Here is a 25757-nt window from a genome sequence, read left to right on the forward strand (position 1 = left end):
CTCCACTAGAGAATGTAAGCTTGAGGGCAAGAATTTTTCTGTTATTCTAGCACTTAGAAAAAAGCACCTGGCAAGGCCAGGCGTGGTGGCTCACGCCTGTAATCCCAACATTGTGGGAGGCGGAGGTGGGCGGATCACGAGGTCAAGAGATCCAAACCATCCTGGCTAACATGGTGAAACCCCATCTCTACTAAAAATACAAAAATTAGTGGGGCTTGGTGGCGGGTGCCTGTAGTCCCAGCTACTCAGGAGGCTGAGGCAGGAGAATAACTTGAACCCAGAAGGCGGAGGTTGCAGTGAGCAGAGATCTCACCACTGCACTCCAGCCTGGCGACAGAGCAAGACACTGTCTCAAAAAAAAAAAAAAAAAAAAAAGAAAGAAAAAAGAAAAAAGAAAAAGCACCTAGCATGTAGCAGGCGCCCAGTCAAAACAGGCAACATGACTGAATGGATGAGCATGGTTTGGGAATCCCTGGTTTCATGGGTTGACTATCAGACTTTGTTAGGTTTCCAGCCCACTATAATCTAGCTGGGTTAGATCTAGTGCGGCCTTGAGTACATTAACCTCTTTGAACCTTGGCTTCCTCATTTAAAAAGAGGGGATAATCCTCTTACCTCACAGGGAGGTAGTGACAATGTACACAGCTGTCTGTCACCTATTGTCTGTATTTCTTTCTCACCCTCTACCCCTCACCTCTGCCACATGCACACCTTGGAGACCCAGCCCTGCTACTGTCACATTTCAGTGATGTCACAGCTGCAGGTGGTACAGAGACAGCACCACCATCTGATGCCCAGCCTGAGTGCTGGCTGAACTGAGAGGAGCAGGGTGGGTGCCTGGCACTGGTGTTGCTCCATTCGTCTCTGAGGTCTCACAGCCCCAGCATGAGTCCATCAGCAAAGAAGAGGCCCAAGAATAGCAGGGTTTCCAAGGTCAGACTTGGGACTAGACCCTGGGGGTGAGTCCCTAGAGGGGACCTTAACAAAGAATCTCCATGACAAGGACGGGACTTTGCAGCAGGGGAGAAAAGGCAAAGGTGAAGGGTGAAGGGAGGTCAGGAAAGTTAAAATGGTCTCCAAGTTCTGTCCCCAGACCAAGATGACAAAACTCCCAGCCTAGGATTGGTCAAACCATGCTCGGCCAAATGGAGAGGCACATGGAGGAGTACAGGAGGATTTCTCCAGTGTCTCACTCTGTCACCCAGGCTGGAGTGCAGTGGCGAGCTCTCAGCTGACTGCAGCCTTCACCTGCTGGGTTCAAGTGATTCTCCTGTCTCACCCTCTTGAGTAGCTGGGACTACAGGCACATGCTACCACACCTAGCTAATTTTTGTATTTTTTTCAGTAAAGTCAGGGTTTCACTATGTTGGCCAGGCATCTCAAACTCCTGACCTCAAATGAGCCACCCACCTCGGCCTCCCAAAGTACTGGGATTACAGACATGAGGCACCACGCCTGGCTGATTCCTCTGGGTTTATGTCTCTCTCTTATCCTCTGTCCCTCAGATGCAAGATGAGAAACCGCAGGACAAGACAGAGCAGCCTCTGAGCAAAGTAATTGAGCGGAACCGTCTGAGAACGGTGAGATGCCCTGTTTTGGTCCCAGCTTGGGGAAGCTCGTATACTTATGCAGTGCTGCCCCTGGTTGCCAGGCTGAGTTGCCCAGGGGAGCCAGCAGGCCGGCCCTTGGCTGAGCGGAGCTAGAGGCAGGCAGGGGAGAGGGAGGCTGTCCAGGAAAGCTGAAGCTTCTATTTATCTGGTTTCTCGACCCCGGCAGGTGTTAAAAAACTTGTCGCTCTTGAAGCTACTCAAGAGCTCGAACCGCCGGATCCAAGAACTGCATAAGCTGGCCAAAAGGTGCTGGCATTCACTGCTCAGTGTTCCAAAGATTCTCCGAATCTCCTCTGGGTAAGCTGGGGCCTGGCCCCCATAATGGACCCAAATGCCGTCTTACTGGGAACAGGCATTGTGCTAAGGAATTTAGAGAACAAGTCTAATTTTCACAAAGCCTCTGTGAGAGAGGTATTTATTAACTCTGTTTTACCCTTGGAGAGCTGAGGCTCAAGAGGTGAAGTGACTTGTCTCAGTTAACTCAGCTGATAAGTGGCAGAGCTAGGATTTGAAGCCATTCCTGTCTGATATCAGAGCTGTGGCCATAACAATGGTTGTAGTCATCCGATTGTGGTGCTCACTCCACCGTGGGGCACTGAGACAGGTCACTCCTCCTCCTCCTCCTCCTCCCCTTGCAAGTCAATATAACCCAGACAGTCACCTGCAGACTGACCCCTCAAATCTGAGGATTAACTTTGCTGAGGCTCAGTTTCTTTATATATATATATATATATATATTTTTTTTTTTTTTTAACCATGCCTCCGAGACAAGTTCAAATCGTTTGCTCGTAAGTCACATGAGAGTACTAAGAAAGCTAACATTGATTGGTGCCTGCTAAGTGCCATCTACTATGCTAAGCACTTAAGAATTTTCCCATGTAGTTTATTCGTCACAACAATCCTGTTAGGTAGACAGAATTATCCAAGTTTTACAGATAAGGAAGCTAAGGCTCTGAGAGGTTAAATATCTTGCCCAAATCACACAGGTGGTAAGAGGCAGAAGCAGAATCTGAGCCCGTTTGTCTGAACCTAACAACATCTGTGCTCTGTAAGCCACTCTGCTTCACTGCCTTCTACTTTACAGAAGTAGTAAGGATCCCAAGTTGTAAGGATCCCAAGTCTGGCATAGAGTGGGGACTCAATCAGCGGGAGCCATTATTATCATCACAGTATTGCCATTATCTGCAGCCCAAGGCCTCATCTCTCTCCACACCCTTGGCTAGGATGGTGTTGCCACTGGGGGGTTTGCAGGGGGCCCAGTCTGTTACAGACACCCTTTGGGAAAGTCTCAGCATTTAATATTTCTCTCAAGGCCATCTTTCTGGGCTCCTCTTTCTCATTTGGCCTCTAGTTGCAGGCAGTCAGGAAACACAGAGCTAGAAGGATCAGGATCATCTACCCCCATCATTTTCCAACTTTTTTTTTTTTTTTTTTTTGTATGGAGACAGAGTCTCACCATGTTGCCCACGCTGGTCTTGAACAGTTTCCCAACTTTATTAAAGTAGTGAAACCTCTGTTCAAATATCTATTCCCAAGCCCCAGTTGTGTTGTTACGGGTTGGGGGGAGGTATCCTGCCCCCATTCGGTCAGGGGAAGTGACATTGAGACACCTCCTCAGAACCCTAAGGTTTCTTGGAGCACAATTTAGAAAAACTACTGGACTGTTCACCCTCCCACCTGAAGTCCAGAGAGACAGAATTCTAATCTAGTGGCAGATGATGTAGACAATATCCATTCCTAGGGGCCTTAACTACTAGTCATGGCTCTCACCTTCCCAATCTCTCACATCCCTTCTGCCAGTGCTCATCACACCCCCTCACACCAGCACAAGGCCTCTGGGCAACAGAGAAGTGTCTTTGCATGCCCCTCTAGCTTTATTAACAGGCTCCCCTGAGCTGACTACATATCAACTGTCTCGGGGCAAGGCTAGGCAACCAGGGCCTTAGTCCTGCTCTGCTGACTGCCTTTCCTCTCCCTGCCAGGGAAAACAGTGCCTGCAATAAAGCGAAACAAAATAATGAAGAGTTCCAGGAGATCGGGTGCTCCAAGAAGGAACTCAAATCCAAGAAATTAGAGTCCACAGGGGACCCTAAGAAAAAAGAGTACAAGGAGTGGAAGCCCCAGGTGCAGTCAAGGATGAGTAACAAGGCAAAAACGTCATCGGCGGCAATGCCATGGAAAGAAAAGCATGTAGAGCCTGAGGTTCCAAGGACATCGAGGGATCATGGCTTGAACCTTGGAGCCCAGGGGAGGCAACTACTCACTGAGGGCCCCCGAATCATCTTCATTAAGCCCTACCACAATAGAACTCCCATGGGGCACATGAAGCAGCTGAATGTAGCCGACCAGTGGATCTGGTTTGAGGGGCTGCCCACACGAATCCACCTCCCGGCACCCCGGGTGATGTGCAGATCCTCCACCCTGCGTTGGGTCAAGCGCCGCTGCACCCGCTTCTGCTCCGCATCACTTGAAGTGCCTATGTGGCATCCATACAAGGTGGGTGTGATAACAACACTGCCAGGCTAGGTGAGATGCAAGCCCCAAGCCAGGCCCAGATCTGGGGCCCAGAGTCAGGGCTCAGGATCTGGAGTCTTGAGTGGTGTGTGGATGGCAGTGCTGGGAGGCTCCGCCTTCATGTCCAGAGATGGGGAAGCCTTAGACCAACGTCATACAGCAGGGTAGTGACTAGGTTGAGGCCTCTCCGGATATAGCTAGGAGACCTGGGGAAGGAGGCGCACTGAAGTGAGCCTTCATTGCCTGAAGGCCTTAGCAGAGGTGGAAACTGCTGTGGCTCTGAATCTCACAGTCAGAGGCCTACATAAGTGGGTTTAAGGATTTCCAAATGTGGGAGGGGGAGATGGTCAAGTAGGGCTTTGCTGCATCCCATTCCCTCTTAGATCAATTCAACTCTCCATTCATGTTTGATTTATTCATGCCTCAAATAAGATTTACTCTGAACAGACTAGGCATGGTGGCTCACGCCTGTAATCCCAGCACCTTGGGAGGTCAGGGCAGGAAGACTGCTTGAGGCCAGGAGTTCAAGACCAGCCTGGGCAAGATAATGAGACACTGTCTCTACAAAAAATTTAAAAATTAGACAGATGTGGTGGCTTGCACTTGTAGTGTCAGCTACTCAGGAGGCTGAGGTTGGAGGATTGCTTGAGCCCAGGAGGTCGAGGCTGCAGTGAGCTGTGGCTTCGCCACTGCACTCCAGTCTGGGCAAGACAGCAAGACCCTGTCTTTAAAAAAAAGAAAGGAAAAAAAGAAATTTACTCTGAACAGAAAGTTCCTTAGCAAAAAAAGAAGAAAATACTCCAGCCCTTTCGTGGGAGGATTAAAGTCCCATGAAAGGAAGGGGGTGAGTGCTCACCGGGTCTAGCTTAAAGGGAGGCTTTTCCTTTTTAGCAAAGCCATTTCCAACCTACCACAGACACCACAGCACCCTTGTCCCTGCGCCCGCTCCCCAAACGACCAATGCCCCCTGGGGACAGTCTTAGCATCTAACACCGAGGTTTCTGCTGGCAGGTTGATGTGACCTGGACGGGAGCCAGAGGTGCGAGCAGAGGGTGGAGATCGCGCAGTCAGCTTAAGGGGAGGGATGGGTGGCGAAATTCACGAGTCTACAAATAAAATCTTCCATATGGCACCTAAGATGAATACTGCTTACTCTGCCTGTTTGTCTGGGGCTAGGAAGGATGAAGGAAGGATGAAGGAAGGAGGCCTTCGGTAGAGGGAGCCTGTGTCGCGACTTCAGGCTTCCCCCACCTCCACCCCCTGGCCCCAAATGTCAGTCTAGAACCAAATAAGCCAGCGAGCTGCACCCCTCCCCCACCTCCACGAGCTGGTCTCCTGAGTGGTGCGCTCTATGAAGTCAGGGCGCTCGTGTGCTTCCTGGATGCAAGGTGCCTCACAATCGCCCCGTGAGCCCACAAGAGGAAACCGCGGCACGGAGGCGGAAAGTAACTTGTCCAGGCTCACTCAGCTAGAAAGTGGCAGGAGCAAGGGCTCCTGGTTGCTCCCCATTCCATTTTCCCAAGAAAGGGGAAAGGTGAAATGAGAGCCTGCTCAGAAGTCACGAGGCAGGAGGAATAGCCCCAGCACCCTGTGGGTCATGCGCGTGCATTGCGACCTGATTGTCAAAAACTGATTGTCAAAAACTGATTGCATTGCGGCTGGTGTCAAAAAGTGGATGTCAGCTGGGCCTCCAAATGTGTCGTGCCTTGGTCACAGATCATAGAAGGCACCAGATCAGGCGGAGGAGCTGGTACTGCATCTCTACTGCTCCAGCATGACATGGCAGGTCCACCCTCAATCCGAAGACCTCAACCCCAAGCCCTGGTCGACCCCATCTGGCCGGGGTCACCCTCTGTCGGTAGCAGTCACAGGACCCTAACTTAGACGTTGCGGAGAGGAAAGCCAAGGGAGCCCGAGTTTTCTCCGGACAAAGGCCTCCATATTCCCAAGAGGCAGGCTGCGTGGAGTGGGCGCCCTCGGGAGAGCAGTGGAGCCATTGAGGGGTACACAGCTCTCTGGGGGTGAGGGTCAGGGCAGCGATGAAGATAGATCTCCAGTTTGGGAGAGAGGGAGAACGATTGGATGGACTTCGCCCCCCGCCCCGCCCACTCACACACTCCTCCCCACTATTACTGGGCATCAGCAGCCGCGCGGACCAGCCTGGGCAGAGCCACGGTGGTGCGGGGACTGCTTAGCACACGGAGTGGCTGCTGCGCGCTCCCGAGCTCCACCTCCCAGCGCAATCTTCCTGGAGCTCCCCTACGGTGCCTACCTCCGCCCCCACCACCCCGCCACTTCCCGCGCCACCTCCACCCCAGTAACCTCCACTTCCACGGGTCTTCCCACCCAGCTTGCACTCCAGCCCATTTCCTGAACAGTCTCCATTGCGGTTCCCTTGCTGGGTATTTTCAATTCCATCAACTTTCGAAAATAATCTCTACTCACTCTTTCATTCCCTCAACCTTTGCGTGAACTTCTCTCCTGAGCGCGCTGTCAGCGACAGTCAAGACAGCGCCCTCCCAGCTAAAAAAAACCCGACCCTTTCTGGGGAGCCCCCTTGCACTAGCCTTCATGGGGGCCTGCCCAGGGAGCCTCAAGTGGAGGCTGGATTGGGGTGGGCCTGAGTGAGACTGGCAACTTCACTTTGCTCCAGAGAGCTGGAGTTGGGCCCCAGTTGCCCACTGGGAATGCCACCGAGTATAGGGGAGGGCTGTGTGTGAAGGCGGGGACCCAGCATGGCCAGGGCAGCAAGCGGCAGGCCTGGGAGTGAAGGAATCCCAGCAGTAGGCCCCTTCCACCTCATCCCACCTGCCCAGGCACTTAGGCCTCTGGCCACCTGCCTCCCACAATTCCACAACCGGGGTCTCCCCACTACCAACCTCCCTTTGTTTAACCATTTCAACCTAAAGCTCCTCCTCTGGGCCCAGTAACACTGATTTGGAGAGGAAGCCACCCCAGAAATGGCTGCTTAACAGTTAACTGGGAAAAAATTGAAGTGTGTGAATCTGATTTTATATTGAGTGACTTTTTAGAAGTCACCTGACCTCTCTGAGCCTATTTCATGTTTATAAAATAGTGATACTAATGTCTGTTTCAGGGGGTTTTAAGCAAATCAAGCTTGAGGTAGGAGAAGCCAGTTTGTGGGGCACTGAACAAATGTTTGGCCTTTTCTTACGCCACACCAGGGTCATCATCATAAAGCCCTGTGGCCAGTCAGTCCTGGCTCCATTTCTCATCAGCAGCTACCTAACTACCCACCTTTAGGGAGCTATCTACTTGTTAACAAGCCAAATGTATGTTTACATTCACAACCTTTTGCTAATACGGCATATGGCATCTAGATCCCTAAGTCTGTCTATCTCACAATTGTCTGGATCACACATAAACGTAACTGGAATGTGAAAAGAGGATGAGGCAGACAGGCCTAGTTTCCTACCAACTTTGTAACGGGGAAAAAGTTGTTTACTCCCAATCCTCAGTTTGTCTGCAAAATGGGGGAAATAGTGGTGCTTACCTTATTGGACTGAGTAAGAATACACATAAATCACTTTGCAGTACATGCCAGATAGGAGCTCAATACTTGGTAGTGGTACCTAGAGGACTGGCAAGCCTATCCCCCAACATTTGAAAACACAGGCTCAGAAGAAAAATGTCTCCTCTTCTGTAAAATGGATAGGGGGGCGGTAGCCTAATAATTGCCTAGAATTATGGATCACTTCCTACATGTCAGGTGCTGGGCTAAGCGCTTTACACATGACATCTCATTGCATCTTCACGGTAAAACCAGGGAGGGAACACTTTTTCCATTTTACAGAATTAAGTGTTGACTTACCAGAAAAGAAGGCAAAACAAAACCCAGGGAAATAAGTACCATTATTACGCTCATTTTACATATGAGGAAATCTAGGTAAGGGAGATAACATAGCTTACCCAAGATCTCACAGGTAGTAATGGGACTCCAGGACTTTGTACTCCACTGCAGCTCTCTAAAGCCTTTCAGCATTGGACCCCTATGACTGTGACTTGCCCAGGTAGTGGCAGGGCAGGGATTAAAACCCTCAGCTCCCTCTACTCCCTCCTGCCTCAATGCTATTTCTACCACCCTTTACTACTTTCCAACAGAAAACCTTAAGACGGTAGTTTTTAATCTCTCCACAGAAGAGTTCTCTTGTACGCTGATTCTATCCCTATTCCTCCTGCCCTAGGTCCCCAGGACCCTGCTTCTGAGATTCCGTGGTCCCCGGGCTGCCAGCACAAGGTGTTCCACACCTGTGCACTGACTGCCCTCTGGGCCTGGCAGAAGGAAGCTACTGACCTGGGAGTCACTGAGGAAGGAGTCCAAGGGGATTCCTGTCCAGGGGAGCCTGTTTGAGCTGTGTACTCTCCAGGATGTTGGGAGTCCCGGAGCTTCAGATTGTACCCCCTGATGTCTGCTGGCTGCCATCCTGGCTCTCATTTGGCACTGATATGGACAGGGCTGCCTAGAGCGAGGGGTTAGAAGTACCCTCTGAGCCAGACATCCCTTTTTCCTTTCCTGTTCTCCTTTAAGGGTAATAAACTATTCTGAGCATCAGCTATGTAGGAGTCTCCAGTTTTCTTTCTGAATGGCCCGAGTTCACGTGGTGGGTGGGAAAAAGGGAGGTCAACTTCAGACACCTGGAGAGTTAAGAGATATGCCAACTCAGTAGTGGGCTAGTACTCTCTTATCTAGGTACCACCCTTTATCCTTTGGAAATAGATTTCCCACATTCCTAAGATCACTTGAAAATCTCTGGCCAATGCTGGGCACAGTGGCTCAGGCCTGTAATCCCAGCACTTTGGGAGGCTGAGGTGGGTGATCACTTGAGAGGCCAAGAGTTCGAGACCAGCCTGGCCAACACGATGAAACCCTGTCTCTACGAAAAATAAAAAAATTAGCCAAGCACGGTGGTGCACATCTGTAATTCCAGCTACTTGGGAGGCTGAAGTACGAGAATCGCTTGAACCCGGGAGACAGAGGTTGCAGTGAGCTGAGATCAGGCCACTGCACTCCAGCCTGGGTAATGAAGGCGGAGTGAAACTCTGCCTCAAAAAAAAAAAAAAAAAAAAAAAAGGCCAGCTGGGCTTGGTGGCTCACATCTGTAAAGTCCCAGCACTTTGGGAGGCCAAGGCAGGTGGATCTCTTGAGCCCAGGAGTTCGAGACCAGCCTGGACAAAGTGACAAAGCCCTGTCTCTAAAAAAATAAAAATAAATAAATAAATAAATACAAAAATACAAAAATTAGCCAGGCATGGTGGCATGTGCCTGCAGTCCCAGCTACTGGGGTGGGGGGCTGAGGCAGGAGGATCATTGAGCCTGGGAGGTTGAGGCTACAGTGAGCCAAGATCACACCACTGCACTCCAGCCTGGGTGACAGAGTGAGACCCTGCCTCAAAAAAAAAAAAAAAAAAAAAGGAAATGTCTGGCTATATTTAATGTACTGCATATCAGCTTTTCTTAGAAAGCTAATAATGTTTATAAGGTACTATTCATCCTTGGAATTTAAAAAACATATGACAGGATAACATGATATGATAAGGTGATAGACTATTTAACCAGATTGTTTAACCAGTCAGAACTTATACATCCCTAACTATTGACCTCTTCAAAATGAGCTTATTAATATCACTATCAAAGCCCAAATCCTGGCTCTGCCAGCTCCTAAAAAGTCACCTTGAGTAAGTTCCTTACAGTTCCCTCATCTGTAAGATACAGATGACGTTACTTCTTACTTCAGAGGGTTCTTGTGAAGATGTTGAAAAGAGACATAAAGCACTCACCCCACGCTGCTGGACACCTCTTAAGTACTCAATAGATGTTATTTATTATTAAAATGACAAACATGTCACTGCCATTGCCCTGCCCTCTCTGGAACTCAACTCTAAAAACTGCTTTTATTGTTACTTTAGAAATCACAAAAATCTCATTAAGGTCACATATTTTTGATCCCCAACTATCATGCAGCTCAGTCTCCATAGAACTGAAAAAAAGTTTGGATCACGTGACTTTTGGCCATTTCTAAAAATCAAATTAACACTTAGGGGACAGAGATTTGTCATCACAGAAGATATGCAGAAAGTGGCACAAGACCTTGAAGTGAATCCCAAAGAGGTGCTCCAACCACAGATGGAGTAACCACCACCACAGCTGGTCAAGGGTGACAGCAGCCACATGATGGGTGTTCTTTCAAAGTCAGTCACATGCCTGTACAGTTTGTGTTGTTTAGAGGGAAACTGATCAACCCAGGGAAGGTCATCCCAGCTGGTCTTACCTTCTAGACCCTGCAGCCAGGATTACCGCGCCCCATTAACAAACTGCTTCCTTCCAACTTGGCCAAGGCACCATGAGTTACTGAGGTGCCTCACCCTAGAACCTTCCCAGTCTCTTCCCAGGCATATTTACTCCTAAACTTTCATCCTGTCAGTATCAACTCCCTACTCTGTAGGGCTGACAGCCAGGAGGTCGGATGGGCTTCTCAGGGAGATAGCAAAACTCATTTGTGTTACATAACACTGACAGCTGGAAACTGACAGCTCTCTTGGGAAAGCTCCCAAGAAACCAAAGAGGAACAGTGAAGGTTTCAATGCAGAAGTGGGTCTAGACTGTGTGCCACTCCATTGAACATGTTCAGAAATCACTAGCAAGTAGGAAAGGAAACTCAAGAATCACGTGGTTCACCTGAGGCATAGCAGGGGACATTGCAAGTGAAGGAGACAGGATGTAAGAGTTCCCTGCACTGAGTATTTTAACCAAATGGAGGAATGACTCTGGGGTCCAGGAAAGGGAGAAGGTGGCCTAATAATTCTTTAAAGTTCCCTTGCCTGGCTGCGCTGATCTCTCTCAATCTCAACCATGGCATTACAAAGTAAGTACAGGCAGAACCGTGGAAAATACTGTATTTATATACACAGGAAGGACAGCTGCAAGCCCCTCACAGAGGAAACTCCACCCCAAAGACAAATCTTAGCAGCAAATTCCTATCTCCCTCAGCACTATCAGCACAGCCCAGGCCAGAAGGTTGGGCTTCTTGTCTCTGGGAACCCATCATACCCTTCCCGCCACAGAATTCTAAATAAGGCAGGAAAAAGAACTGGAGTCCAGTGGGAGTTGGGTGCCTGGTCATTCCTAGAAGACAGGCAGTGTCTTTATGATGGTTAGACTTTGAGCAACGCTGGGATTCTTCTCTGGGTCCTATGGCCTGCTATGTTGAGAGCTGGCAGCAGGATGGGGACCTGGCAGAAGGAACTGGAAGAAAGTCATAGGTTCTTGGGTGCACACGAACGTGCGTGTAACAGGGCACAGGTTGTGCATTTTCCTTGTGCTTGATGCATCCATCTGCCATCCTCTCCCTGACAGCAGCCTAATACTTGACACCTACATTTCTTTCTGTGGCTCTGGATCTGGAAACCAAGCGTTTCTCCAACATAACTGCTGTGATTTGGCAACAATGCAAAGGTAACAGCTGTCCCAGGGAGGTAAGATAGATGACTAAAGAAGTGGTTTGCTCCAATCAGATATCCTTGATATTTTTTCTCTCTTAAAACAACAAGCTGGTGACAGGTATTGTGGCTCAAAAGTGGCATGGTTCCAATTCTGTTATTACCCTCAAAGAGGTCCCCTTCCTGACCTCTCAGATACCAAGGCTTCAGCAGACAGAGGCCATTCTTGCAGCTGTCATGCTGACTGCTACCTGCCTTCTTTGACAGGCCCTCACTATGTCTCCCACACCAACAGACACTTCACATTTCCAGGGTTCCTCTCAGATCTGGGCTGGACCTCATCTGTAGGGTCTGGGCAGCCCAAGGTGTTAAGGGGCCCAAGTGTCAGCAGGATGTCCAAAGGGCCCGATTCTAGACATTGGATTTAGGGGCTGAGTTGAGGGGTATCTCCTTGAGCTCCGTCCGCATGCACAGGTACTCCCCGATGACAGCCATGAGTGCAATGCACACAGCTTGGACCAGCCACCAGGTCAGCGCCGAGGGGAAACGGGAGCTGTAGAACCAGCAGCCCAGGAGGTGAAAGAAATGGACAGTGACAGTGAAATCCAGACACTGCTTTCCTCGCCGGATGAAGTACAGCAAGCCCAGGGCACTGTGGGGAGAGGACAGCAGTGAGTTGTCACTGGGTTGTCCTGGTCTTAGGTTATTTGGGAGGGTAGGGACAATTAGGATGGCAGCATAGTGGTCAGAAGTGACAAGGTAAGTGTGAAGCAAGGGTTATGATATTAGATGCCTGGAAGAACCTGGCGGGTAATGTCAAGAGTGAAGCTGACTGAGTATGAGCTTGATGATTTTGATGGCAATTGTCACTAAGGGATACTAGAAATTGGTGGGGATTATGACACCCTGAAGCACACATGTTCTAGCTAAAGTGGGGGCAGTAGTTACTTGCATCTAGGCAAATCTTATCATGCTAGAAGGTTGGCCTAGAATCAATCAGTCATTCCATTATTCAAGAGAAGCCAGAAATCTGGATTTTTATATAAAATAGCCTGATTTTCAACTAAGTGAAAAAAATGTTTTAAACACCATGTGTGGGCTGACATCTATGTAAGCCAAATAGAACCTATCTGGAAGACAAATTTAGGTCAAAGTCAGCCCACCAGTTTTCAATCTCTACTGTAAGGACAAGAATAATAATAACATGCAAGGCATTGTTCTAAGTCCTTCTTGTGAATTAACTTATTTAATCCTTACAACTATGAGGTAGGTAATATTATTAGCCCCATTTTACTGATGAGGTAACTGTGGTTGATAAACTTGTCCAAAGTCACTAGACTAGTGGTAAAGTTGAGGTTCAAAGCCAAATAAGTCTGCCTCCAGAGCCTGAGACCTTGATCACTATGCTAAACTGCCTCTTAAGAGACAGGCAATGATTATGTGTGACCTTAGACGTCACCGAGTCCAACCCCTCATGGACAAAAGAGGAGCCTGAGCCATGGCAGGTAACTTGGCCAATGGCACACAAACCAAGAACAGAACTCAGCTCTCCTGCCTCTCGGTCGAATCCTTTCCTCAGCTCACTCCACATCAGGGAAGTTATCTGAGATGGAAGTTGTCTTGCAGGCAGCACAAACATAGTGACATAAGAGCTTTCCAGGTAAGTCAAAATAGCAATGGAAGGAAGCCCATGATACAGCCGGTCCCAGAACTGGCCTCTGTCACCCACGTTACTCCACCACTCCCCAGAAACAAACGCCAACCTGTCTCATGCTCAAACTTAGGAAGTTAGTCCCAGCGCTAAGAGCCCAAAAGCTGGATAGCCAAACTGGTGATACTCACCAGGTGAGGGCGTTGAGGATGAAGGACATCATGGAGAGCCGGCCTGGAGGGGTGGAAAAGCCCAGGATCTGAGGGGGAATCACAAATGGAAATATGCTGGAGAAGTGACTTGGCAGAGCCCCAGGATCTCAGCAAGCCTCCTAAGGAACAAGCATTCTTCCCGGAGCACAGAAGATAATACCTCCCTTCATTTGTACGGCAGCCTATTTCCAACTAGGTGCTTTCATAGACATCCATTATGGGATTTCATTTGTTTCTCACAGCAGGTGGAAAGGGATTATTTTCATTTTACAAAGGAGGATGTAAAAGCTCAGACAAGTTAAGTTGCCCAAAGTAATAAACACCAAGAGTAAAGTCTAGAACAGCGTTCAGCTGACTATGGCTCCATAGGCCAGGCATCTACTCCTGTACATAAAGTTTTATTGAAACACAGCCATACCTATTCACTTATGTATTTGTCTATAGAAGCTTCTGTGCTACAATGGCAGAGCTGAGTAATTGTGACCTAAAATCCTTACTACTTCACCCTTAAAGGAAAGGTTTGCTGATCCCTAATCTAGAACCCAGGTGGTGTGCATCAGATGGCTCTTCAACAAAGCCCAGCATTCCCACAGCTCTTCCCAGGAGGATAGAGGCTCCTACGAGACTACAACTAGGCACATGGTGGGTGTGCAACCTCCACTATCTAACACAATACTATCAAATGCCAAACATCTGCACCACACTTTCAGCTGACAAAGAAAGGTCTTTGACATACACAATCTTGTATTATCCCTAAAAAAACCTCACAAAGCCATTTTTCTTTTGATTCTTACCGCTTTTTGGACAATAACTTGCCCACAGGCTACACAGAGAACAAGCAGCAGGAGCAAGGACTCCACCCCAGGTCTCCTGGCTTTAAGAACTGTGCTCACCACCACACGCCACAGCTGCCTCTTAGCTGTAACAACTTACAGGCCTCCTTTACACTTTACGAAGTACTTTCTTATTCCTAAACCCCTCTGTGCCTTCTAACATTTTGTTGAGGGTGACATGACAGGCGTATTCTGCCCACTTTTCAGAAAAGGCTCAGAAGGGGAAGCAACTTGCCCAAGGTCCCACAGCTAATATTATATGGTTAGGCCTAGATTGAACACTTGCTTTTCTGAATCCAACGCACATGCTCTTTATATTGCAGTCCACGACCTCTTTGCAACTAGTCTCATGGTTTTGAAGACAGGAAAACAAGTTCACAGAGGTGACATTTGCCCCAGGTCACACAGCTAGTAAGTGGATCTTAAACGGAGGCCTGTCCTGACCCCAAAGTCCAGGCAGTTTCCACTGTACCCGCATGAATGCTCTTTTATCTACTCCTCTCTCTGGTGTGGCACCTGAGAACCTAGCTCAGAGAAGTTAAGTCACTTTCCTAGAGTATCAGAAAGGAAATGTATCACAGTTGCCTGGAACACAGACGTGTTTATTGTATTAACATCCAGGCCCTTTCCTTTGTACTAATCAGCCTCTGCTGTCATTCCATTTTATGGATGAGGCAACTGAGGCTCAGAAACGTGAAATCCCTTTCCCAGGGCTACAAAGCAAGAAGGTGACCCAGCCAGGTCTACAGCACAGTAGTGCTGGATCACAAAGCCTAGTCGGGGAGGCCGAGACCCCACCCGCGCCAGGCCGGGGACCCTACCTCGGCGTCGAACATCTGGTCCAGCGAGGGGCTGCTTCGCACTAGTCCGTCCACCAGCGCCAGCCATAGGCCCAGCGAGCCATAATACACGGTCTGCATGAGGACGATCTGCGACAGGATCAGCAGCGGGTCCCACACGTAGCTGCGGAACTGACCCGCCATGCCCTGCAGGGACACCAGCCGGGCCTCAGCCAGCGGCCCGTCGCCATGGCAACGCCGCCCCGCCCGGGAGGAGGGACTGGAACCAAGGGGTGAGCCCATTCCAAGAGTTAGGGGGAAGGCGGGGCGGACAGACCCATTCTCAGAGTGAGGGGAAATCCAGCCCATTCCGGCTGCGCGGCCCCCGCCCGTACACGAGCTCCTCTGGGGTCTACTCACCAGTGACAGACTCGACGATCGAAGTGTTCGAGCGTGGCCCGGCCTCACCCGCTGGCTCCCAAAACAGCGCTGACAGACATGACCATGGAGGAGAGGCGCTGCCGGCCTAGAGAGGCAAAGCTCCAGCGACCGCAGCGGCGGGAGAGACTCCGTAGGAAAGAAGCGTTTCCGGGGAAAGCTGCGGAGGGGCGGGGCTGAGGTTGCGCAGGCGTAGTGGGTGCAACCTTTGCCTAAACCGCCTGAACAAGATACTAGCAGCCGGATAGCGAACTGAGCACATGCGCAGAAGGAAGAGTGAAGGCAAACGGAAGTGAGGAACGAAGGCCGCAGAGCTTGCGCGCCCTCTAGAGGGAAATTTCCTTTTAAAGGAAGGCGGCTAGGGGAGAGGGAGGTGGGGTGGATTAGGACGCAGTAATGATGTTTGGGAATTAACGAGGTGATAAACTGTGTCGCTATTTTCAGCCTAAATTCTCAGTGTTTTCTCCTAGTTAGAGTCTGATAGCTTGAAATGGACCTGCAAGCTCCTCCAGTTAGGAGTTTGCCACTGTTCCCGCTATACGGATAGTTAAGCTAATGGCCAGAGAAGGAAAGCAACATACTGTTTCAACGACACAGTTAGTAGCAAAGTAAGGATTAAAATTCAAGTGTTGGCCGGGTGCGGTGGCTCACGCCTGTAATCCCAGCACTTTGGGAGGCCGAGGTAGGCGGATTACCTGAGATTGGGAGTTCGAAACCAGCCTGACCAACATGGAGAAACCCAGTCTCTACTAAAAATACAAAATTAGCCAGGCGTGGTGGCGCATGCCTGTAATCCTAGCTACTCGGGAGGCTGAGGCAGGAGAATTGCTTGAACCCGGGAGGCAGAGGTTGCGGTGAATCAAGATCACGCCATTGCACTACAGCCTGGGCAACAAGAGCAAAACTCCATCTCTAAATAAATAAATTAATTAAATTCAAGTGTTCCTCAACACTACAACATTGATTTCGCACCCACTGGGTGGCAGGAAGGCTAGAACATGTACATGTAAGACAGTCCCTGCCCTGAGACACAGTTGAACTACATTAGAAGGCAGAGTAGTGGGTGTTTTAAAATGTGGGTGCCAAATGGGAAAAAGCACAGATTCTGAAGTCGCACCTAGGAGTAAATCCTGACCCTCTCTGCTGCCATGACTATTTTATCTATCTTCCAAATCCGAATGGTGGACAGTCAGTAAATATTTGCTGAATGAGTCAAGAACAGAGAAAGCAACAGCAAGTCAATGACTCACTTATTCCTACTCCAGCAGAAGAAAACCCATCAACTTCATTGAATCTAGGTTCCCCCTCTCTGGAGTGGAAAGAAGGGAAGTAACTGGTTCCAGGAAAAGAATTTGGGTTTTAGGGCCAGCTATGCCACCCAGTGTGACCAGGAAGCCACTTCCTTCTTTAAACCTCAGCTTCCCTGTTTATGAAATGAGGAGTTGGACATGATTAACGTTTTGTGGCTCACGCCTGTAATCCCAGCATTTTGGGAGGCTGAGGTGGGCAGATCACGAGGTCAGGAGATTGAGACCATCCTGGCTAACACGGTGAAACCCCGTCTTTATTAAAAATACAGAAAATTAGCCGGGCATGGGGGCGGGTGCCTGTAGTCCCAGCTACTCGGGAGGCTGAGGCAGGAGAATGGCGTGAACCTGGGAGGCAGAGCTTGCAGTGAGCCAAGATCGGCCACTGCACTCCAGCCTGGGGGAAAGAGTGAGACTCCGTCTCAAAAAAAGAAAAAAAAAACTTATCAAAGAGCCATGTAACTGCCAATCAGAATTTCTGAACGGCTTGTGTTAGCCATGTTATCACCTTGAGCTGATACAATTCCAGACAAAAGTAAAGAAACCTGAGACTTTATTGAGAGTATGCGATTGTCCTTATCATTTGGAAATACCCTGAACAGTTGACTTGGACACCAGTTTGGGAGTTACTAAGGCCCAAAGATCTCTTAGGTGCTTTCCAGCTCAACCATTCTTTAAGGCACCTCAATTCAGTTCAACAAATATGTATTCAAATTCCTCTAGTTCACTGATGATGCACATGATCTAGTGTTTCTGAGAAAACATCTGTTTCTTAAGTGTTTACATGATCTTGTTTAATCCTCACGATCAGAAAATACAGCTATTATCCCCTTTTTATAGGGGAGGAAACTAGGCTATGGGGGAGGTGGTGTGACTCTCTAGGTCAGAGAGCTCACAGGGAGCAGAGCTGAGATTCAAATTCAGGACAACTGACTCCAAACATCAAGATGCCTTTTAGTTTAGTTTTGGTTTGGTTTAGTTTGGTTCTTTGAAACAGGGTCTCACTGTGTCACCCATGCTGGTGTGCAGTGGTGCAGTCATGGCTCACTGCGCCCTCAAACTCCCAGGCCCAAGCCTCAGCCTCCCAAATAGCTGAGACCACAGGCATGTGCCACCACACCTGGCTTTTTTTGAAATGGACTCTTGCTCTGTTGCTCAGGCTGGGGTGCAGTGGCATTATCTTGGCTCACTGTAACCTCCGCCTCCCGGGTTCAAGCGATTCTCATGCCTCAGCCTCCTGAGTAGCTGGGATTACAGGCATGTGCCACCATGCCCAGCTAATTTTTGTATTTTTAGTAGAGACAGGATTTCACCATGTTGGCCAGGCTGGTCTGGACTCCTGACCTCAAGTGATTTGCCCCTCTCAGCCTCCCAAAGTGCTGGGATTATAGGCATGAATCACCACGCCTGGCCCACACTTGAATTTTTTAATTTTTCAGTTTATTTTATTTTATTTTTTTGTAGAGACAGGGTATCCCTATGTTGTCCAGGCTGGTCCTGAACCCTGGGCTCAAGCAATCCTCCCACCTTGGCCTCCCAAAGTGTTAGGATTACAAGCATAAGCCGCTGTGTCCAGCTGAGATGCCATTTTAGAATAAAAAAAGAGGAAAGAAGGGAGGAAGGGAGGGAGAAAGAGGGAGATGAAGGAAGGGAGATAGTAAAATAGTCAGGTGGTGGAGTAGCAGGAAGTGGAAAAGGGGCAGTGAATCTCTCTGCTCAGTTAGCCCTGAGGTGAGGGATTAGGGAGAAATGGGAGGAAAGGCTTAGGAAAGGCTTAGGAAAAGGGTGACAATAGCCAGGGCCGATGTCTTCCTTGCAGGTGCTGGAATGCATGGCTCTTCCTGGACTCTGCCCCCTTCACGTCACAGCTGGGCCCACTCCACCCCATCTCCTCCCAATAGGGAAGGCCCTCCCTACCCATTCTGCTGAACTAGAAAACACAGGTAGCTTTCGACATTAGGGCTGGTTGGAATGTCTGATGTCATCCCTGGAGTCCGGAGCTCACCTCTGGGCAAACCCCAATGGGCGTGCAAGCTAACCTCCCACCCTTTCCTTTTCCCTTCAGGAATTCAGTTCTTGGATTCCCGCCTTGCCAAGCTTCAGAAATGCATACCATCCTCTGTCTTAATTTGGATCCAAGAAGGAAACCAAGAGCTGGGGAAAATCATGGCAACCCCCTTGTTTAGCTTCAGTGGCCCATCTTGAAATTTGAACACAAGCAGTCTGCTTCAGGCCACAGTCTGAACTAGAGCCCCACTGGCTTGCTATGTCACCTTGGGCGAGTCCCCGGTGGGTCCCAGTATCCCAAACTATCAAATGAAAGAAGAGGGACTCCAACTTGCAGATGTTGTCATGGAGCTGTGCCATCTGAATCACCTGAGGAACATATTGGATATTCAAATTTCCAGTCCTTGTTTGCAAACCTAAGTCCAAATCTCCCAAAGCAGAATTGTGGAGATCTGCGTATTTAAACAGCTCCCCAAGTGATCCGGAGGTGCACCCACATTTGGTAACTACAGCACAAGATGATCTGTAGTTGACCCTAAACCAACTCCTTCATCCAACAGAAGACTGTTCTGTGACCTTGGCGAGTCACATTCCAGCTTCAGGGTTTTTTTCCATCTGTAACATGAGGGGTTTGGATTTGAATAGCTGGTCTCCAAGGGTTCTTCCTACGCTGCCAAGTCTGTGGTTCCAAACTTATGAATGAAATGTTAAACTTTAGGTCAGAGGCAGAGTGACGAACAGCCACAAGCTGGGACAAACTGTCCTCTGGGTGGAGGGGAGGGGAGTGCCTCTGGTCACTTGGTCTCTTCCGTCACTCTTACACTGGGGCCCCACTGCGTGCATATAAGGACAATCACTAAGGTCACCTTCTGAATCCACCCCCATAAATCCCTTGGGAAATGTTCTCCCATAGGTCCATAGGCTTGAGAGCCCTGCTCAGATTTGAATCCTGGCTCTCCAGCCGTCTTGCTGTCCTGCTGGGTGACCTTGGGAAAGTTACTTCATGTCTCTGAGTCTCAGTTGGTTTCCTCTTCTATAAAGTGGAGTTCAGAATAGTACCCATGTTATGGGCTGTCCTGAGGGTCAAACGTGTGCCTAGTCCACCGCCTGATGTGTAGTTGGTAATATGTTAACATCAGCAATGATAATATGATTGTTATTATTTGTTCCTTTGGAATGTGGGGACGGAAATGCCTGATCTCAGATTTATGGCAAGGATCTAACAATGTATCAGACAAAACAAGCCCGGTGGCTGGCCCATAGTAGGATCACATTAAATGTGGTACCTTCTCTTCCTCCTGTCACCCCTACTCTCATGTTCTCTAGATCCCTCCCTCTCTCCCTTCCTCCCTGGCTAGGCTGCCCTACTGCCCTGCTCCCATGTTTCCTTTCTGGGAATATTTGATGAAGACACTTCAGTAGAAACACGTGTCTAGGGACAGGTTATGCAACTCTGTGCTCGCAGTTTTTTGGAAATCCCACGTGGGAGGCTTGGAGTTGGCTGCCTGTCCTCTGCATCGGTGACCATCCTGGACTCTGGCCAGTGAGTTCCTCTCTTAGAAGGGAAACTGGAGAGAGAGCTCATTAGCTGCCTGTTTTCTCCTCAGACTGAAAACCCCTTTGTTACCCAGGTTGCTTTAAGTGCTGTTTGTGTCTGTGTTTGGGGAGGAACATTTGCTGAGCATCTACTGTACGACAGGCACTTATATAATTTAATCCTTATTTAATTTCTAAAACAAGCCTGTGAGTTGAGAACTATTAATAGCCCCACTGAACACATGCAGATTCTGAGGCTCAGAGAAGGGGCATTTACCCAAACCCATGCTGCCAGTGAGTGGTAGAGCTGAACTCCAACCCAGGTCAGTTTGACTCCACACACTATTCCTTTTCAGTGTGTAACAAAAAGTGCACTGGAGGCTGGGCGAGGTGGTTCACGCCTGTTCAACACTTTGGGAGGCTGAGGTGGATGGATCTACCTGTAATCAGGAGTTCTCGGCCAGCCTGGGCAACATGGAGAAACACTGTCTGTACTAAAAATACAAAAATTAGCCAAGAGTGGTGGTGCATGCTTGTAATCTCAGCTACTTGGGAGGCTGAGGCAGGAGAATGGCTTGAACCTGGGAGGCAGAGGTTGCAGTGAGCTGAGATCGCACCACTGCACTCCAGCCTGGTTGACAGAGTGAGACTCTGTCTCAAAAAAAAAAGGGCACTGGACATTACAGTCACATACAGCTTACATCTACCTGACCTTATCTTATTGTCACAACAGCCCCAGGGATGTAGGTATAAACATTGTCCCCATGTTACAGATTAGGAAACTGAGGCTTGGAGAAGGAAGCGACTCACACTCAGTACACATTGAGGTGTGGCGTGTCTTGTCAGCTGGAATAATCAAAAGTTAAGAAACATCTGGAGTGTCTGTCTTTCCAATCTAACTTTCCACCCCAACCTCCCTGTTCTTTCCTTCACACCAGAGGGAGTCAGGAAACTGGTTTTCTGTATTCTGTGTCTAATGATCAGGGGTTTTCCGCAAACCTCTCTCTATGCAGGGTGGATGATGCCAGGCATGACAGCGGGTGGAAGGACCTCTGAGTACAGCCATCCTTCAGCATCCATGGGGGGTTGGTTCCAGGACTCCTGGCAGATATGAAAACCCAGAGAAGCTCAAATCCCTTATATAAAATGGTATAGTATTTGCATATAGTCTATGCAGTCCTCCCACATTCTTTAAGTCATCTCTAAACATCTAATACAATGTAAATAGTTGTGATATTATATTTTAATTTTTATTTGTATTATTTTCATTGTTGTACTGTTGTTTTATTGTTATTGTTTTATTTTATTTTTAAGACGGAGTTTCACTCTTGTTGCTCAGTCTAGAGTGCAATGGCGTGATCTTGGCTCACTGCAACCTCCGCCACCTGGATTCAAGCGATTCTCCTGCCTCAGCCTCCTGACTAGCTGGGATTTACAGGCATGTGCCACCACGCCCGACTAATTTTGTATTTTTAGTAGAGACGGGGTTTCACCATGTTGGTCAAGCTGGTCTCAAACTCCTGACCTCAGGTGATCTGCCCACCTCAGCCTCCTAAAGTGTTGGGATTACAGATGTAAGCCACTGTGCCGGCCTTTGTTGTTATTTTAGAGACAGGTCCTTGCTCTGTCACCCAGGCTGGAGCGCACTGGCGTTATCATAGCTCACTGCAGCCTCGTACTCCTGGGTTGAATCAATCCTCCCACCTCAACCTCCTGAGTAGCTGGGACTACAGGTGCACACCATCAGGCCTGGCTATTTTTATTTTATTTTATGTAGAGAAGGGGTCTCACTATGTTGCCCAGGCTGGTCTCAAACTTCTGGGCTCAAGTGATCCTCACACCGTGGCCTCCCAGAAGGCTGGGATTATAGGCATGAGACACTTTGTCCAGCCTCACACCTTCAAGTTTTCTTACCTTGATTCTTGACCCCATCATGTACTAAACTTTCTGTCCCTACCTAGAAATTATTCTTTATTCTGACCTTAAAGGACTCAGGGCTTTGTTTTAAGATGAAAAGTTGTTTTCTTCCACCTTCCTTTTTATCATCACTTATTCATTCAATCATCTACTTGATAAATATTAATTGAGTATTTATTATGTGCCAGAAACTGATCCAGGTGGTATGGATATAAAAATACAGTGAATAAAGAGAAAATTTTAATCTCGTAGAGGAGAGAGATGATAAACAAGTCAATCAACAATATAAAATCTAGCACCAAGGAATGTCAGTGTACTCAGAACACCAACAGTGCGGGATTCTGTTATAACATCAGAAAATGGATGAATACAATATTTATCTCTGCTCGATTTAGGACAGGACACTTGAGAATTAGGAACAGGAATCAGGGCTGTAAGCTCAGTGAGACAGCATGGTGACACAGACAGAATCAAAGAAACCTGCATTTGAATCTTGTATCAGTCAGCTTTTGCTGCATAACAAACACCCCACAAATCTCGGGGCAACAGCAATGGATTTTTCAATCATAAGTTTGCAGGTGGGTTAGGGCAGCTTTGTTACAGTTACAGTTTTGTTGTCATTTCTCCTTGCTCAGCCTGTTTTCTCATCTGTAAAATAGAGATAAAACTACTTACTTCACAGCATCCATGTGAAGATGATGCTCAACACTCCCTTCTGATTAAACATACCCTCTGCTCAGGGTACCTGAGAAGCTAAATGTTCACCCTGTAGGCTGAATAGTAATCCAAAAAGTGGTCTGGGCTGTAGGTGCTCACTTAAGGAATAAGGAAGGCCATTGGCCAAGCCAATGAGTCTTGTGGTCCCCTCCCAAAATTTAGACTAGAAGAAAGAACCAGTAAGTCAGTAAAAGAGAGAGAAGCACACATCCAGGAAAAAGAAGAGACACTCTTAAAGAAAGACAAAGCAGGCTTAAAGAGCAGCCAGCCTGTGGCATCATCTCAGTCCTTGATATTTCCCTTTCAGTTTTAGCCTTTAGCCCTTCTGGTCCTCCTAATAACTCCTAAGCCTTTTCTTAAGGAGTCCTGAGTGAGGCATGTTTCCTTGCAATTGCAAGAACTGAGCTAAGACCAAGAAGATGCATATAAGTTACCAGCCCACAGCTTGGCATATAGTAGATCCTCAGTCTACCGTATAGCTGGCAGCTATTGTCCACTAATCAGAGAGCTGCTTAAGAACACGGACAGATCTTGTTCACCAGGATTTATTGAAAAACTTCTCACATACAAGATATTCATCAGATGATTTTTGGATAAATGACCAAGTGAGTGAATTGCTACATCTGAGCCTCTAAGGGAAAATGTCCAAATGGCATTCTTCCAGTTATCCATGCGACAAGTATTCACTGAATGTAAACCTGTGCCAGACCTTGGACAAGGTGCAAGGGATGCATTTGTGAACACGACAGTGTTCTTGCCCTCATGAAACTTACACCTAGCAGAGGAAACAGAAAATAAACAAGTAAAAGAATAAGTGCGTGATGGCAGGTAAGGGAAATGTTATGACAAAAAGCAAAACAAGTGGAAAGAGTAATTGGAGATGTTATTTTTAGAATTCTTCAAAATGCCTGTGGTGGATGCTGACTTACCGAGTGGGCCTCGGTTTGCCTATCTTACAATGCGGGTACTGTTGGACTGAATGATTTGAGAGGACCCTTCTGGGCCTAGTGTTCTCAATTTCTGTGGTTATGCAAGGCAGTGCCTGGACATTCCATAGCCCCTGGAAACTCCAGGCTGTCATTATCTGTAGCTGGAGAGAGATTTACATAAAGTGAGGAAGACCAGAAAGGATTGGCACCGTTCCAGGAGAGAGCCCTACGGCCCAATCCTTTTTCTGTTCTGAAAACAGTAATGTGATTACCTGTTATTTACCATGCGTGAGGAGCTGCTGGGGAGGGGAATAAATCAAGACTCTTATGGGGAGGCCTCCTTGATTATAAAAATAGATAACACTTTGATGCTCCATATTATGCTAAGTACTGTAGTCTTAACATTCTTATGATGTTAAGAAGTATAATAACCCTAAAATTACATGGGGGGGACACATGAGAAAACTGAGGCACAGAAAGGAAAAGTGTCTTGCTCCATACCAGCCAGTCACGATTGCAATCTAGGTCTCTCTAACTTTGAAGACTCTGCTCTTAACCTAAAACTAACATGAGTGAGAAAGGGATGCCTGCCCAAAGAGTGGGACAGATAGAGTCCTAGAAACCTCAAGGCAGGAAGAAATGAGAACTAAAAGAAGAGGATGGAGGCTTCCAGGAGAAGGCAGCATTTAAGATGTCTCTGGATGTACCAGGTGTGCACCTAGCCTTGGTTAACTGTGGGCTAGGAAGTCTGAGAAAAGGGGGAAGGACACCTTCACCTCTGTTATAGGCTGGGTCTCAGCTCATTTTGTAGCTCCATGGGAGGGGGGCTGCCTGTGGATGTCTTGGATCATTTCCTTTTGCTTGAAAGGAAGCTAGGGGGAGGATGTAAAGTGTTTGACCAATGCCATCTCTCAGACTCACTCACTCTCAGGTTAGAATATACAGAAAGGGTGCTGAACCCAACATAGGTACCTGAGTATGTATTATGCGCTCGCCACTTCACCTTACTCCATTCTCCTAATTAGTTCAAGAGGGAATTATCTCCATTTTAGGGAGGAGCAAAGGACTCACAAACTTTCCTCCAGTTGGCAAGTCCTGGAAACAGGATTTTAATGAAGAACTTCTGGCTCTAAACACTGTGGGTTTTGTTTGGTTGGTTGGGTTTTTGTACCTCAGCCCCATGCAGGAAATTGGGAACTCCTATTCAGTATTACAAACCTTTGACTACTGCATTTTGTTTTTTGGAGGCCAAAGAAGAACCCAATAAAACTTCTCAAAGAATCTCAGGTTTTGGACAAATTATTGTTAACTCTTTGGGGATCAGGATCACCCAAAAGGAGGATCCCCCAACCATACTGTTTTTGTGGATATAAAGAAAGAATCTGAAGTTTCTTGCCCCAAAATAATGTATGCAGAGACACATAACCTAGAGGAGTACTGACCATTCATGTGTCCTCTGCCCCCAGTCATGGAGCCCAGGTTAAAAACCCATACATCCACAGATAATTATATTCAAACATGTTGCATCCCTTTAGAGATTCTCAGAACTTGGGGAAGGAGAAATTATTAATTATTTCCTTAATTCCAGGAGGTTAAGATAGTGTTATAGGAGAACTTCCATTAACTGTCTAAACAATCTGTTTTCAGTTTTATGTTTTTTGTTTTTTTTGCTGGTGTACTTTCTAAATAATTATTTTAAGACTATGTACTCCTTGGCACAATTTTTAATTGATAGCTTAACATTTTTCTTTTTTTTTTTTTTGAGACGGAGTTTCGCTCTGTCGCCCAGGCTGGAGTGCAGTGGCCGGATCTCAGCTCACTGCAAGCTCCGCCTCCCGGGTTTACGCCA

General features: G+C 47.9%; 2 protein-coding genes across 7 annotated transcripts; one reads left to right on the forward strand and one right to left on the reverse strand.

Annotated features, from left to right (window-relative positions):
* The first annotated feature begins 728 nt into the window (after positions 1-728).
* TP53TG5 (TP53 target 5) lies at positions 729-5263 on the forward strand. Its single transcript, XM_025399811.1, has 5 exons — positions 729-933; positions 1506-1580; positions 1777-1907; positions 3593-4106; positions 5136-5263. Exons 1-5 carry the CDS (start codon positions 886-888, stop codon positions 5238-5240), a joined length of 873 nt encoding a protein of 290 aa, XP_025255596.1. The 5' UTR covers positions 729-885; the 3' UTR covers positions 5241-5263.
* SYS1 (SYS1, golgi trafficking protein) lies at positions 2319-16838 on the reverse strand. 6 transcript variants are annotated; one of them, XM_025399815.1, is made up of 5 exons: positions 16746-16838; positions 15478-15624; positions 15100-15264; positions 13425-13492; positions 11641-12234 (listed from the first exon to the last, which is right to left on the reverse strand). In XM_025399815.1, exons 3-5 carry the CDS (start codon positions 15259-15261, stop codon positions 11994-11996), a joined length of 471 nt encoding a protein of 156 aa, XP_025255600.1. In that variant the 5' UTR covers positions 15262-15264; positions 15478-15624; positions 16746-16838; the 3' UTR covers positions 11641-11993. The 6 variants fall into 6 exon arrangements, with proteins under 6 accessions (XP_025255603.1, XP_025255598.1, XP_025255600.1 ...); XM_025399816.1 differs by having other exon boundaries at positions 15100-15249; positions 16746-16824; XM_025399818.1 differs by lacking the exons at positions 11641-12234; positions 16746-16838 and adding an exon at positions 2319-4849 and having other exon boundaries at positions 15478-15734.
* Between the last annotated feature and the right edge of the window lie 8919 nt (positions 16839-25757).

This window comes from Theropithecus gelada, chromosome 10 (assembly GCF_003255815.1).
Source record: "Theropithecus gelada isolate Dixy chromosome 10, Tgel_1.0, whole genome shotgun sequence".
NCBI classification, from domain to species: Eukaryota; Metazoa; Chordata; class Mammalia; order Primates; family Cercopithecidae; genus Theropithecus; species Theropithecus gelada.